Source organism: Mustela erminea, chromosome 1 (assembly GCF_009829155.1).
Source record: "Mustela erminea isolate mMusErm1 chromosome 1, mMusErm1.Pri, whole genome shotgun sequence".
NCBI classification, from domain to species: domain Eukaryota; kingdom Metazoa; phylum Chordata; class Mammalia; order Carnivora; family Mustelidae; genus Mustela; species Mustela erminea.
Window position 1 is genome coordinate 40,758,525 of NC_045614.1, and position 15,835 is coordinate 40,774,359.

General features: G+C 47.3%; 1 protein-coding gene across 2 annotated transcripts in view; it reads right to left on the reverse strand.

Annotated features, from left to right (window-relative positions):
• Positions 1-141: 141 nt before the first annotated feature.
• Positions 142-15,835, reverse strand: part of PDZRN3 (PDZ domain containing ring finger 3) — a 239,845-nt gene continuing 224,151 nt past the window's right edge. For both annotated transcript variants that reach the window (XM_032325117.1, XM_032325125.1), the window contains 5 exons: positions 7,661-7,759; positions 6,270-6,332; positions 4,557-4,658; positions 3,256-3,372; positions 142-2,667 (listed from right to left, as the gene is read on the reverse strand). In XM_032325117.1, coding sequence (XP_032181008.1) covers positions 1,099-2,667; positions 3,256-3,372; positions 4,557-4,658; positions 6,270-6,332; positions 7,661-7,759 — 1,950 coding nt within the window. In that variant the 3' untranslated portion in view covers positions 142-1,098. The remainder of the gene's footprint in view (positions 2,668-3,255; positions 3,373-4,556; positions 4,659-6,269; positions 6,333-7,660; positions 7,760-15,835) is intronic.

A 15,835-nucleotide genomic window follows, 5' to 3' on the forward strand; every position in this document is an offset into this window, starting at 1 on the left:
TGAGTTTGATTCCCTCTTCTTAACTGACAGACATTTGTTTTAGATCTGTCTTTAGGTTTTGGGCAGAATGAAGGTACTGGATGATTTGAAAGAGTCAAATATTCCCAAGGTAATAGATAATATAATGGGAGAAAAAAAAGAAACACTGCGAAAGGCTTTTATTTTATAAGCACCACTGCAAAAAATGAGGAATCACTTCAAAACATATCAAATAGAAAATAATAATTTATTTTAACTTCATTTTACTTAGTGTTTGTAACTAATCATGATTTCATGAGCTTGCTTGTAAAACTCTGTCCCTCCAAATCTACAAAGCAAAGGTTTACTACAATGAGCACTTAAAATTCCACAAACCACCTCCATCCACAACTTTCCTGTACATGCAAATTCTTCCATCGGGCTGCAATATTTGCAAACATGCTTTAAACTTCCATAAAGCTGCATGATATTTTGCTTTCTGGTAAAACCTTTACGCTCTTGGGAACTTTCACCAGGAGAAAAAAAAAAAAATGTTTGTTTAAATGTGTATCCCAAACTCTAAACACTGCTGGTTTGGTTATGTGTATTAAATCCTAAACCACTCAGTTTGGGAGTTTTGAGTTGAAGCCTTGACCTAAATTATATATTAATGGTCACTCATATGAAACACATTTAACAAAGTAACATTATAAAATAGGGTTCTGTTAAAAATACACACTGGCGGTTGTATTCGTGTTTTCGGCAGGAAAAAGAAAAGCGTGTTTAGCTTTTTTTATATGAATATAGTTTAAACAAATTATTCTGTGAAAGTATGCTTAATAAAAGATCTTTTTGAAATTTAAACACTTTATGTAAAAGGTAGCAAGTAAAAAAGTACAACTGCTATTTGAAAAAAGCTCTGCTTGTGACCATTGCCTTCCAAGACAGTTAAGGGTGGTTTTTCTCCGCTTAAAATAGAGCTATCGACACCCAGAGTGAGTTGCAGCGTTGGCCTGTCGTGACTATAAACAGGATGACCGTATTTATCTTATATACAAAAACTTGCCGCATTGAACGAGGCAGGAATTTCTACCCCAACGGTAGCGTTCTCTCGTATGTACACCACGCGGGAGGGGACAATTATACAGTCGTCACGGACAAGAAGGAATTGTACACTCTCGTGCCATCCGGGGACTTTGTGCCGTGGGTTAGGAGTTCTTGGATTGTCATCCAATTGTCAAAGATCTTTTTGTTCCTCTTCTTCATCATCTTTTTGTGGCTCAGTTCCAGGATGTTCATCTCCTTCCTGTCGTCGGCCGCCTGCTGCTCCTTCAGGCAGTCGAGCCGGCTCTGCATCATGAACTCGCGCCGGCGCCGCTGCTCCTTGGCCTTCACCACGTGCTGCTTGCGCTCCTCCTTGCTCCAGTAGCGGCCCAGCTTCAGCTCGCTCACCGCGTCGTCGTCGGTGGTCATGCCGCTGCGCTCCTCGCGGATCTTGAGCGCGCGCTCCCGCAGCAGGCGGTCGCGCACCGGCCGCTTGGTGATGTAGCGCGTGCCGTCGCTGCGGACCTTGACCTTCCACTCCATGCGGGCCTCGGCGGCGCCGGCCGAGTGCAGGTCCTTGCACATGCTCACCAGGCTCATCTGGCTCTGCGCGTACTCCACGGCCGACTTCTGCTGGATCAGCTGCATGTAGCTCTGGTAGTGCTGCGCGTGCGCCGGGATGTGCGCGTGTTTGTAGGGCGAGTGCGGGAAAGGTGGCAGGTAGGAGCCACCCAGCTTGGGGCTTGGGCCGGGGCTGCCGCCGTCGTCGCTGGGCCTCCGCTCCCTGCTCTCCGGGGCCTGGCTGGGCTCCAGCTCTCGGGGCGGCGGCGGGCTGTAGCTGGCGCCGCCCGCCTCCGGATCTTCCGTGATGGAGAGCAGGTTCCTGGGGCATGGCCCGTAGGCCTCCGCGCTCCCCGCGGCCCCCTCGCTGCCCGTGCAGCCGCCGCCCTCCGCCACTCTCCTCAAGGAGTTGTCGGGGGACATTTCCAAGGTGAGCGGGGTGCTGCGGCAGCTCTCGCCCGTGTTGTAGGCGCTCGAGCTGTCCTTGTCGGATTTCTCGGGGAGCTCGGTGATGTCCGACAGCTCGTGGCGGCGCACATCCACGCTGGTGTTGTAGTTGCGGAAGCCGCTGTGGTGCAGCATCCACGACTCGCGGTACTGCTCGCGGAGCTGCTGCATCTTGTGCGCCCGCACGATGCTCAGGCACTCCAGCTCGATGCTGCGCAGCTCCTCGTTCAGCAGCTCCAGCTCCTTGTCCACGCTCTCGGGGTCGCTCTTGCTGGCGTCCAGGGGGCTGCTGGCGTAGTACAGGCTGTAGGGGCTGCTGCTCTTGGCCTGGCACTTGAGCTCCAGGAGCTCCCGGAAGCGCTCACACTCGTCCACCGGGATGCCCAGGTAGTCGGCGTCGGCGCAGTCGGCCGACAGGAAGGACTCATTGCTGAAGGGCAGGTCGCCGCTGCCCAGGGTGTCCTGGCTGCACGTGAGCTTCCTCTGTCCGGCCAGCGGGGTGGACGAGGCGGTGGCGTCGTCGCCGTTGTTCTCCTGCTCCGAGCTCTCGTCGTTGCGCGTGCTCTCGTCAGTGCGTCCCACGCCGCTGTCCTTCTCGTGCTGGTTGGACAGGATGGTGGCTGTATCGGTGGTCCCCCCGTCTTCTTCGTGCTTCTTCTGGAACAAGAACAAACGTCCACGGTGAGGGAGGTGTGGACCGCAGTGGCCACGTGCCCTGCAGGCCAAGGGCTGCGGGTGGGGGCAGGCTCTGCGTCTCTAAGGCTGAGAGGCCGCGGATGCTCTCCGTACCTGGCCATCAGGCAGACCCACCCAGGCTAAACACCTGCCCTGTTCCTCCTCCTCAGTTCTCCCACCTGTAAGACGAGGGTATTAGTTACCTTAGCTCAGTGAATGATCCTAGCCACGCTGGCACCCAGTGCATGGGGAGCAGGAGGCACAGAGGGCCTTACCACTCAGCAGTGCGTTTTCAGGACCCTGACCACGGAGGTGGCACAGAAGGGGGCTAGAGCTCTAAGAAGCTCAGGCGACACCGACGGAATTGCTCTCATTTTGAAAACATGACTTCCTGCTTCCTAATGTGTGTTAACGCTGGCCCAGGTGTTTTCCAAGCAGATAGCTCGTCAGCTGGACCTCAGCATGACTACTGCGCTTTCAGAGCCCAGCGCCACTCCCTGGGTGGGGAAGGATATGGGCTTGAGCTGTGCTGGTGCGCAGGGGGAAGGCACGGGGGGGGGGGGGTGTCACCTGCTGCAGCACGCCCGCGGTGAACTGCATGGCCTGATGGTGCTGCTCCTCCAGCATGTCCATGTGCAGCTGATCCAGGAAGTCGTTGCGGTCATCGTCCATCCAGCCCTCGTCCAGCTGCACAGAGAGAGCAGCCCACACAGGCCTCAGACAGGATTCCTTTTGCTTTCATTTACTTTTTAAAAGAAAGGACATTAACTTGGGGGAAAAGACTCCTTAGGCTGTCTCTGGGAGGCCTGAAAATGCAGTGTGCCCGTGGTTTGGCCTCCTTCATGGTCAAGAGCTCTTCCACCCTAGGAAAGTCCCTGTTGGCCATGGCTGTCTTTTCTCCAGGGGATGCTCCTGCATCCACGGGGGCTACTTTCAGGGAAGCAGGCCATCTGGGAGGGGTCCCGGACAGCTAGCCCTGCCCCTGCTGGCTGGCTCACACACGGGTTTAGCAGGCCCTGAAGACAAATGATTTGCAGTGCTGGAAGCGTTCCTTTCAATGTGGTTCTGCTAACTACCTGTCCGGGGCAAAACCCCTCCCTTTGATCACACCCAAGTCTTCCTAGAGCCGACTGACTACTCAGGGGTCAGATGTGCCCTGCTACCCGTGAACTGTCTGTGGCCACTTCTGTGCTACCGTAGTAGAGTCTAGCGATGGCACCAGAGGCTATATGGCCCCCAAAGCCAGACACTGAGAAAAGGTTTTCTGAGCAATGGTGCTTTCATGTTTTAAAATAAAAGTTGTATTTTATGTTTAAGAGGTACATGGTGATGATTGAATATACATCAACATAGGTAATTCCTAGAGTCAAGCTCATTAACATAGCATTTCCTCACAGAGGAAAATTTGTGTGTGTGTGTGATGAGATCACCTGAGATTTACTCTCTCATCAAAGATTTAGCAGCAATGCACTATTATTAGCCACAGCTACTGTGCTGTACCTTCCCTCCACTCTGCAGCTGGAGATGAGGTCCACAGTGACCCTGGCTGGAACACCTGTCAGGCTTTGGGAATGCTAACATCTAGATGGTTATGACCTTGGCTCTCCCTTGTTTTCTTCTTTATGACCATTCCTACGCTAATGAGCCTGCTGGGCCTACAGTGTGATGTCAGGCTGGAGGTCAGCGCCCTCCTTAAATGGTTAAAACATAAAATAGATTTTAGGTCATATCAAGTGAGATGACTTTTTCAGGGCATACAAAGTGCCTTCATATTCAGACCCAATACTTGGGCAGTGGTCTACAGTGCTGTGGACTTGGGCTTTTGGTTGTAGCAACACAGACCCACCTTCTCATGCAGGAAGCGGACCCACCTGGAGTTCAGGCCTTGCAATCAGCAAGGAAAAGTTCTTATTTTCTTCACTGGTTAGGAGAGCCACAGCCTCTTCACGGTTCTGTACCTCTATCCCATTAATCTTAAAAAAAAAAAAAATAAAAAAAAAATAGGGTGAGGAGGCAACGGAGGGGTGGACAATAGTATAATGAGATCATAACAAAATCATTCTGTACTGTTCCAGGCCTCCGTGTGTCATGCCGTCACAGCTGGAGCAGAGAACTTCCATGGAGCTTGCAACGAATGCTCATTTTCCGAAGGAAAGGCCTTGCTCAGACTGGTCTATCAGTCAGCCATGACAGGTGTACAAGGCAACTAATGTGGAAACTATGTGAACATAAGTGGCTGAGACTCCAGAAGGCAGACTGAGAAAAATCACCATGTTGTGAAGAGGGAACATCTGAGCAATTTAATCAGACATAATACTCAGGCAGGAACATAAAGGGAATATACTAAAGCATTATTATAGGCATTTTCAGATAATAGGGGAGAAAAAGCAGCAGCAGGTCTCATGTGACCATTATGGAAGTTGAGGGCAAACAAGGAAATGGCATTATACGTGGTGGTCTATGTGCCCAGTTTGACACTTGAACTTCGTGAGGTTGGACAAAAAGTCTAGCAGGACGGACTCTCACAAATTGCTCCAGGGCACAGAGGAATGGTCTCAAGAGCCCGGAGGGGACCCTTCCATCCAACACAGGCCAGTGAACCAAGAGGCAACAGAGCGGGTGACCCTACTGGTTGGGGTGAATGAACCCAGTGACCCGTGGAGGTAGGCAGGGCCATGTCTGGAACCCAGGACTTCCGTGCTCCGTAGTAAAAGCTAAAGGAAAAGGACAGCATCCCCAAGTGGCGGGACTGCTGAAGAGTCAGAGCATTTAGGAATGAAGGGATGGGTTACTTCACCAGCAAACGGTCGTTAAGCAGCTGAGGTTGGGGTTGAAATCTGGGGAAATGCAGACGAAGCAGTGGAAAAAGGGAAGATAAATGACTCACAGTGCAGTAAGTCATGGCAGATACGAACACAGTGGAACACAAATGGGAAGACAGGAATGAGGGGAGGTAGAAGCTAAGCCTTGTGGGACACAGTGGACCAAACGATCTCCATTTCTGGGAGATTAAAGAAGACTGTAGCTGGAACAAGCAATCTCATTTGGACTCCAAAGAGCAACAGGGCTTCAGGTAAAGAAGCTATCCTCAGAAGCCCTTCTCAATGTCAAGTCATGAAATTTAAAAGGCTTCTCCATCAATTTTACTAAATTTGCCAAAGATGTTCCTATTTTAAGGACAAGACCAAACTTGATATTCATGGTCCAGAATAACTCCTCAGAGAAATAAAAAATGAGAATTATTCTGGTTCCCAAGATGCAGACTGTTGGCCTGACTTGGGCCCTGGCAGTGCTGTGCTGGGCCCTGCAGAGAGAATGGAAGGCAATGAGGTGCGTCTTCTGTAAGGTGCTGGGGCAGCTCTGTCCAATTGTCCTAGGCCTGGCCACTCCCTGGTGCGTGTCACTTTGCAGGGTCTTTGCTTCGCTCATTAATTTAACTTCTGGCCTCCCTGTACATCTGACTTGGTGATCCTTGTTCTTTAACGTCTTCTGCATTTTCAACCCTAAAGCCATTATCATCAACCATAAAATGTGCTTGTCAGGGACAGGCAGGGGATGAGGCCTCTGGTAGAAGGCTGACCTACCTGGATAATGCGGTCTCCTTCTCGGATGCGCCCATCCTTGGCCGCAATGCTGTTAGGGTCGATCTGAAACACACATGGACAGGTCAGCATGGAGTGGATACTGAAGACATGTATGAGAATAAACAGCAGCACTTCTCAAAGGCTGTCTGACATGCAGTCCTGCTTATCCATGTTTTTGTTTTGCACAGAAATAAACAAGACTTGGTGTCAAGCAAGGAGAGGCAAACATGGATTGATCCGTTTCCAAGCCCTTTCCTAGGCAGGCACTTGTATCCCTGCATGGCCTCCCTGTGACAGGGTGGTGTGCGCAGATCCTGCTGACCTAAGGGATGGAGAGGCACAGCTCACGTTCATCGCAGGAAAACCAAAGTGTGATGTAGAACAAGGTAAACCGGACCCCACGCCTATGCTGAGGACCGACCATACCTTGATTATTTTCCTAAATGGTTCCATTTTGGAAAGTAACGTTAAAAATGAAATATAATTGAGACAAGTGGGAAGAAGTATGGGAAAAATCCCCCTGAATTCAGGAATGGTGGACCATCTTAAGCTTGGTGAATAAAATAAACCCAAAGGGAGAACTATTAAGCCTAGGAAACACATCCCTTGGCTCATCCCACGGAGAGAGGTTTCATGTCCTGACAAAACTGAGTGTCTGTGCTCATGTGGATGGGAGGCTTGAGTTAAGTATCTATGTTGTCTTCTCTAAGAAGATCACAATAGGGGCGCCTGGGTGGCTCGGTGGGTTAAAGCCTCTGCCTTCGGCTCAGGTCATAATCCCAGGGTCCTGGGATCGAGCCCCGCATTGGGCTCTCTGCTCAGCAGGGAGCCTGCTTCCCCCTCTCTCTCTGCCTGCCTCTCCACCTACTTGTGGTCTCTGTCAAATACATACATAAAATCTTAAAAAAAAAAAAAAAAAAGATCACAATAGCTTTCATCTCTGTCCTTTGCAGACATATTTAACTTACATGAATGCAGTGATATACACAGTCAACGAAAAGGAAAAAATAAAGAAATACTTTAAAAAGTGTAAATGATTCCATCCACCATCCCATTCAATGGACATGAGAAGGGAAATGTGAATTTGCCATCCCCTCAGGGTTGAACACACAAAACCATGTAAAAGGCTCCATTTTATGGCCGATTTGCAGGCTTCTCAAGTGTAATTTCGCCTTATGTGCTGACTGACATTTGAACTTAACCCCCATGTAAAGATGTAACTTCATGGACTGTGTGATCAAGGGGAGAAAGACATTTGGGTCTTTCCAAAGACTTGTCAATGAGCCAGAGTGAAGACTGGTTAACATGTAACAGGAAAAAACCCAATAAAGCAAAACCTAAACACCTCCTCTGGTCTTGGGATGATACTTCTAAATGCTCAGCCTTCATACCTCACTTATGTAAATCCCAAGGTCATCTTCATCATCTGTCCGGTAGCACACGGTGAGGCCCAGCTTGTCTTGGCTGTTCATTCTGTAGAGATCTACTTCCTAGACAAAGAAAAGGCCACTGCAGTGAGTCTCCAGCAGGCAGGGAGAGCTGGGAGGGGTCAAATGCTTTAGAAATACTTTGTTTCAATGATGAACTGGGTTTCTTTGTATTTGACTGTATAGAGTGGTTAACTTACTAAACAAAAAGTGATTATGGACACAGGATCAATGCCCACGGCATATCTGACCTTTCGGTCAATATAAAGTCATTTTGAAAATAGTTATTTTATTGATCCCCCAAAAGAAAAATAACCTATATTTCACTCAGTGTCAAGACTTCTAGGGTTGGGCTTTTAAAAAGCCTTCTTTCAACGTCTGCCACAAACGAGACTATTTCCATACGCCAAACCATCCAGCCATTTCAGTACAAATGTTTCCAATGTGTTCAGTTAGATTATTTCACGTTGCGTTCCCTTAATATTCACAGTAATAGAACTTGCAAACAGATTACACATAAATTGATCCAAGAAAGGAGGGTAACGTGATAGTGTGCAATTAATGCTTTCCACAACAGCTGTGATATTTACAGTCGAGAAATTAGTTTCAGCCGCTATTACTGCAAATTAAATAAGATAAAAGCAAAGTGAGCCCAAATGCGAGACACATGAGCACAGGGAACGCCACTGTATTTGCCAATTAGTCTGTGTGGCAGAATGAAGTCAGAACTCTGAAAATTGCTGGAGACTTGGGAGGAAGTTCTGGGTTTTCTGAAAGTATCAACCAGCCAAGTTGTTCTCTCTGCCACACTGTCAACTGCCCCTGTGAGATTCTGCAGCACTAAGCTGAGGCCTGTCTGAAGGGCTGCCTGAGAGGGTCTCCAGCAGGTCTCTTGGTCTGATTTTTACGTTGCCTGCTCACCAACTGGGAGGGGGGAGGTGCTGAGAAAATGGGCCTCTGAAACCACAGTCTCTGGGGACCACTTTCTCTCTCCACAGTATTCTTGATGGGTGGTAAGGATGCAGTTGTCCTTGTGGGGAAGCTCCAGGCAGATACTTTCTGAACCCTCCCCTGTGAAAGGCAAAGTCCCAACACCATGGACACTTTCAAGGTGGAGGAACAGCAGGTGCAAATGTCCTGGGCCAAATGCCAAAGCCCAGTGTGCAAAAGAGGAGAGAGGTGGGCTGAGTACGGCCAGGCATGAGGCCAGACCAGGTCAGGAGGACCCCTCCACAGGCCAGCATGAGAAGCCCAGATCTTACTTTGCCATTGGGGGAACCCATGAAAAAGATTTAAGTGAGGGCTGCCCTGATGGGACAGACTCCTTTTGGCAGTCTTTTTGGCAGATGTATGGAGAGTAATGGGATGGTGAAGGGTTGGGGCTGTGAAGACAGGAAGACCCGGGTTCAGATCCCAAAGCTATCGTTTCTGTGCCTCTATCATGGGCCTGTGGCTGTATCTAAGGCAATGCCTCCTCACTAGGCAATGCCATTCTGCTGCCTCAGGCTGGGGGAAGACTCAGTGAGGTAAGGCACGTGGACAGCTTCAGCACAGTGCTTGGCCCAGAGTTAACAGGGAACGGTAGTAAAATAATTACTGCAGGTATGTTTACCTGCCTCAAGTCCCAGCACTTGCGTGTAGCAGAGGGGTTATATCTCACGTGCCCCTTCCCCAGTAAAGTAACTTTGTTTTCTGAACATTGATATGTTAATTAACTCACTGACTCCCTAATTATAGCTTTAGCAATATGGCAAATTTTCATTAAACGAAATCCCATTAATTCCTGATACTTCAGTTGGATGGAAACGTCTTTCCTCGTGTTTTGAGAACGGGACTGAGCAGCACAGTAAGGGAGGAAGTGGGAGTTTGAAGGTCACGTGTAACTACAAGGGCCGATCCTTTCCAAATAGTTTGGAGTAACCCATTTGCATACGTCACGTAATATTATGAGTCACACATCCTCCTCTTACATTTCAAACACAAGCCCACATCTCTGTCTCAGGTTACATTTCCTTTGGGTCTGGGTAGAAGGAAAGACTTTCTCCGTTTTGGCCCTTCTCACAGTTAGTGTGAGTCAGTGGAATTTCATGATGGTTTGTTTGGGTCCAACCGCACAACTAGAGCCAAATACTGCCACCGAGCCCTGTGCTATCATGGCAGACGCCAGATGGTTCGGGAACAGGTCCACGGGCAACCAAAGCAGAGAGAGGGAGAGAACAGGAAAGGCTGGAGGAAGGAAAATGAGAAAGACAATAAATGCTGTGATCGTCCTTTTAACAGAAGTACAAATGGTGATATGAGTTACAGCTTTTTTCTGAGCAACTGGCCACCAAGGTGAGTTTCTCAGCATAAAGGATTTCAAAGTTCCACTGGACTTTATTCTAGAACCCAGAGTGAGCTCCCAAGTGTGGTTTTAAGGAATAAGTGCAGAAACTGAGGGAAGGGTTTAGAAACTACTAGAGCATTTGGATATTGTCATAATACCCAAGAACAAGAGAAAGCAAGCTTGGCTTCCTGACGGAAGTGTGTGTTGGTTCAGGTGCTCCTGGCTCAAGTGGCAAAGTTTATACAGGACGAGCTATATAGCGTGCCACATGGTAGAACCACGTTATCAGTGACACACTGAAACTGGTTGGTGGTCCTGGTTTTTTAGTATAGACCGTCTGAAAAGCACAGCTCTCCAACACACATATAGAAGTGAGGGCTCCATCTGAAAACCTAGGAAAGTGAAAAGTCTGGAAATCGCTGTTTTGGAAAAGAGCAGCATAATGTACTAGGATTATTCAAGACAGAAAAAGGAAGGCTCTTAAGGAATGGGATAGCTGAAGGTCTGCTACATAAAAAAGGATTACATTCATTTGGCTTGGTTTCCAAAATGTAGACAGTCTGCTGTCTCAAGTGTTGGGTAAATGATTTAAAAAAAACAAAAAACAAAAAAAACCCGAGCTTGAACAGCATTTCTACTCTATTTTTTGGTCAGGATTTTGACTGACAGATAGTTGGAGAACTATGAAGCTATAAATGTGGACATCGGTTCTTGCTGCTATTGGTGGGAGACTTCCCCCCCCCCCTGTACTTTACTCTTCTGAATCTGCCAGTTCCTTTCAACAAATCTTTTATAATCAGGGAGGAAACTTTCTTAGAACAAGATGTCAGGCTGGAAAGGAATACATCCTAAATTGTTGCTTTAAAATAGTTTCACCTGAATTTCTGATACCTGAATCATGGATAATCCCTTATGCTGTCCTTGAACACATTTTTATATGCTGCTATTAACCTCATAAGTGATTAGCAAATCAATAATAGATTTCCAACACACTGCTGGAAATGACACGCAGTACATGTTGGTCAACATTTCCACATTTGTGCATGGGAGACGAGAGGTTTTCCTTACCAGATCTATTCCCAGTTAGCAATACTCTGAGAGTGCAGGGCTCCCTACCTGCAGCATGGAGATTTAGCCAACACAGCATTCAGCCTTTAAATCCCATTGCAAATCCTCCCAGGACAGACTGTCATGGCTACAGTCACATTCTCACTTTGGTCAGATTTGAGTTAAAAACTGCAAAAGCTGAATTCCATCCTTGACATGGATGAGAAGCTGGCTCTGGCATCAAACGCACGTGTGTGCATGTGTACACACACACACACACACACCATGAGAGGGCAGAGCACAGGAGGAGCCCACTCTTACACTTGCCCTGAGTATGTTAAAAGCTTTCTTTTCCACCCACAATTCCAGTTGGCTGTGAAGCAAACGTTAGGACGTGACTTTTAGAACAGATTCAAGAATGGGAATGTAATTCTAGTTGAGGGAGTAGTCCTCTGGAAATAACTTTCTATCTTAGAAGTGGTCTGGTTTTAAAAATGATGAGTGGTATAGGATAGACTTGTGCTGGGATTACATTTCTAAGTGGTAGGGAAAGGAAAGGAAAGGTTTACTCCAGGTATGTTCTTGACATTGATATTAGAAAAGGTGGCTTGGCCTAGAACGTCTCCTTGTGTTTCCTGGATCTTCTGAGGAATACTAAACACTGGAAAAGTTTAACTTAGAAGGCATATGGTACAACTCAGCTCTGGTCACTCAATTTCCAAGGGATGGTTCAACACTGGAGAAAGAGCCTACATGCTCATAGTTAGGCAAAGAGTGAACCATTAAAGGTTTTCAGAAGCTCTTGGAAAACAATACTGTAAAAACTGCTACTGTCCTAGCTGTCTATAAATCTGAGTTTTACCTTGGTTGCTCATCAAGATTATATTAAGGCAATAGTTGAATCATGAGTTTTGAAGTAAAGAAAAGCCTAAAATAGTGTGCACAGTAGGTGCCTCAGAACTGAATGAAGGAGCTTGCAATTCCAAGGCAGAAAAAAGAAAAAAAAAAAAATCCACATGAACAACCATCCTGGCTGGGCCATGAGCAAGCCAGGCAGCCTTGGAAAAGTCACTTCACTTCTCTGAAACGTCTCAGCTATTCTACAGTTTCCCAACCAGATATGGTGTATTTGGGGGCCTGAGCAGACAATTCTCCAGACTCACTGGCTGGCTTGTAAATTCTCAACATTGCATTCTGCCTCGAAGGGAAAGGCAGAGTCTTACCCAACTGAGCACATCACTGAAAGCTTAGAGGTTATCAATACATATCTGTCTGTGATGATGGAGATAAGATTTCAAAGAAGACCATTAATCAAACTGGTATGAATAATGTATTAGCATTATCTGGATTACAGCTCCCCCACCACTGGTGTCCTGTTGCTTTACTGGTCTAGATGGACTCTTGGATAAAAATGAACTGCTAAGCCTGACATTTCAGATGAAATTGAAACGATAGCCCAATTAAGAGAATTAATGGGGCCATTCCACCTGGGTGATTCAGGCTTTCTGTTTCAACGTCAGCCACTTTAATCAGAGGGGATCCCAAAGACTAATTTCAGTGGCTTATCCCACCCTAGGAAGACGGGTCACTGCAGCATACCTCTACCTTATCGGTTCAGAACTGCTGTGCCAACATCTTTAAATCATCTCCATTGTCTATGGGTCTATGTGTGGGGCGGGTTACATGCAACACAGAGCTGTCTCTAGAGAGGCTGCACTTCCCTTCGAGAACCTTCACTGGAGATAAGGTAATAAGGCATTTATTCCTCCACTCTACAAATGTTTACGGTGCATCTGCCATGTGCAGAGTATCCTAGGCATGAGGAGTGGAGCCATGAATGAGCTGGACAAGAGCCCAGCTCTCATGGAACTTCTGTTCTAGGTGGGGAGGCCAGTCAGTAAGTAGGAAATGGCACTGTTGGGGTAGGGATGTCCGAGACAGAGTGGCTGGAAAACTTCTCTGGAGGTGACCTGTGGACAAAAGATGGAGCCCGGTGGGGCCACGCTAGGATCTGGGCAAGTGCTTTGTGGGCTGAGAGCAGAGCAGGCAGAAGGTCCTGGTGTGTAGACGGTAGCACAAAGAACGGTCAAGTGCCGATTGTATTGGGACTAGGTGAGGAGGCCGACTCCATAAGGGCAGGGCTGACCAGGGAAGGCTTCCTGGAGGAGTTATTGAGCTGTGCCTTAAAGGCTGAAGACAAATGGATAGATTGGCTGGGGTGTCCTGCATCGTCTCCAGCATAATCCCAATTCCCTGGTGATCTACTTCGGTTACTTGATGAAACCAGGTTTGGAGGTCATTTTAGTCTCCCTGTTGAAGCTGTAGCTTTTCTTCTCTTTTCTCACCCCCAAATGACATCATCAGAACACAACATAGGTGAGGGTAGTTTCACAGCTTGGAAGGGAGGGGGGGCTACCGATAAACCGACTGGGAAATTAACATGCTAGATTAAGGAAAAAGCCTTCTTCAAACATCTATTTTCCTTCTTAATTGCCTCCAGGAAGATCTAGAGCAGGTGTTCAGTACCTGAAAATTTATGGGTAATTATGTGGCTGCTCAACCCTTGGGCATACTTGGGTATAATCCTTTTAGCTTTACACAGTTTCACAATAACAGGGATTTGACACTTACCTAAATACGATCATTTTGTGTGCTTTAAAAGACAGAACATCTGTTTTTCTCTGTGCATTCGCTTCTATAATATCCCAACACACTCATATATTTTTCTCCTATATAATATCCACAGAACAAGTTATTTTTCAAAAGGTATGGATGTTGATCTCGTCCAACTCGGACGACGAGTGGTGCGTTGAGACTGACCTCCTAACTCAAAACACACTGCTCTTTTTGTAATCTAACCCCAGAGTCGGGGGCGGGGGACGGAAGAGGATGGAACATAGCAGAGACAGAGTGTGCACTGCTCTATGAAACCTGGTGAGAAGCATGGATGACAGGTACGTGCCAATCTCCCTAAAAACTCAGTCTGCTTCAGCAAACTCTGTTTTTGGCACTGAGGTTCGCTTGAGCCTCTGGGAGCTGACCAGACTACCGTCCAAGGACGTGCCTCTGCCACGGGGCAAAGTATTGGAGGTACACTGTTCTCTACAGGAGAGTGCCTCCCAGGAAGGGGCCACACTGAGCTTCCGGAAGACTCCACGCCCTCACCACAGGACTCAGGATCGGCCTCTTATCCCAAACTGCCAGGTTCACTTTGTGAGGTGTGCTTACTTAACAAAAATAACCTGGTGACATCTCAGCTAAGGACAAAAGTCCAGAAGTGAAAGCAACCTTCCCACCTGGCACGCACCCATGACCATATTTTAGCTTTCTTAGACGGCGAGCTCCTGTCTAATAATCCTAAGGGCTTACGAACTGTGAGGGACATGAGCTCCTTAAAGGCAAGTAAGGTGGTGACTTCCTGATTTTGCATTTCCAGCTCCAGTGTATTCTGTGTAACAGATGATCAATGAAAACGGGCAAGTGGAAATGAAAATAATCATGGACGTAAAGTCTCATGGTCTAATCAAAGGTCTAATGTAAAAGTCATCAAAGGTCTAATGTAAAACACTCAGCAAAAAAGAAAAGAAAAGAAAACTGGGGTTTCAGGGAAAATTGCAGAGACCTTTTCGGAACAGGCACTTTTTACTATCAAATTTTACTTTGTTTGCATTGCAAAAAAAAAAATTAAATAAAACACTCAACTGATTTTCCAAATACTTGGGTTGTTTGTCTCTGCTTTTTACTCATGAAAAGAAAGAAATCTATACAGAATGGAATGCACAACCAAAGCCTTGCTGCTTTGCCGCCCCCCACCCCCAGCAAATGGAAACTTGGGACTTTTTTTTTTTTTTTAAAGATTTTATTTATTTATCAAAGGGGGGGGGAGAGAGTGAGCACAGGCAGACAGAAAGGCAGACAGAATGGCAGGCAGAGGCAGAGGGAGAAGCAGGCTCCCTGCCGAGCAAGGAGCCCGATGTGGGACTCGATCCCAGGACGCTGGGATCATGACCTGAGCCGAAGGCAGCTGTTTAACCAACTGAGCCACCCAGGCGTGAAACTTGGGACTTTTTTACCTCTAGGTGGGGCCCCTCCAACTTGAGTGTGCACTGAGGCACCGGGGAATCTTGTTAAAAATGCAGATTCTGACTCAGCAGGTCTGAGGGCCAAGACTCTGCATTTCCTGCCATCTCCCAGGGGATGCTGTGCTGGTCCTGGCATCACAATTGGAGAAGCAAGATTCTAGGGAACTGTTTTAGAGTGGCTTCTACCAAAAGCAAGGCTGTTCATGCTGAGAAGGCTACCACCTTTAGGAAGATGGACTCCGCCGTCTGGGCAAGTCTGAACACTTCTTTAACACTAGCTGATCTCCTGAGTAAGAGACGTGCGCTGGGGCGAACCGGCCCCAGGCCCCCCAGGCCTCACCGGGCACCATCAATGATGCACACCAGGATTTGGTAACACAATCTGGGGTCCACTGTATATACTGTGTAGAACCTTTTATTTATGGCAGTTGATGCTGATTTTCTGTCTGAGGCAGTCATAGTGCATTGCCTTTAAAATAAATTCACCTTAGTTACAATGAGTTGAGTTGGGTTAAAGCAGAACAGAAAGCAAACAGTGATCTTGTGGTATTAAGATACAAGAAAAAAAAATGTAGGGCAGAATAGGTCAAATGGGGCAGAAACTGTGGGAATTCTGTGACCTTCCAGAAAGCATCTACAAGCTCTTTTAGACATAAGCATTTTTCCAGGAAGAAACCCTAGGTT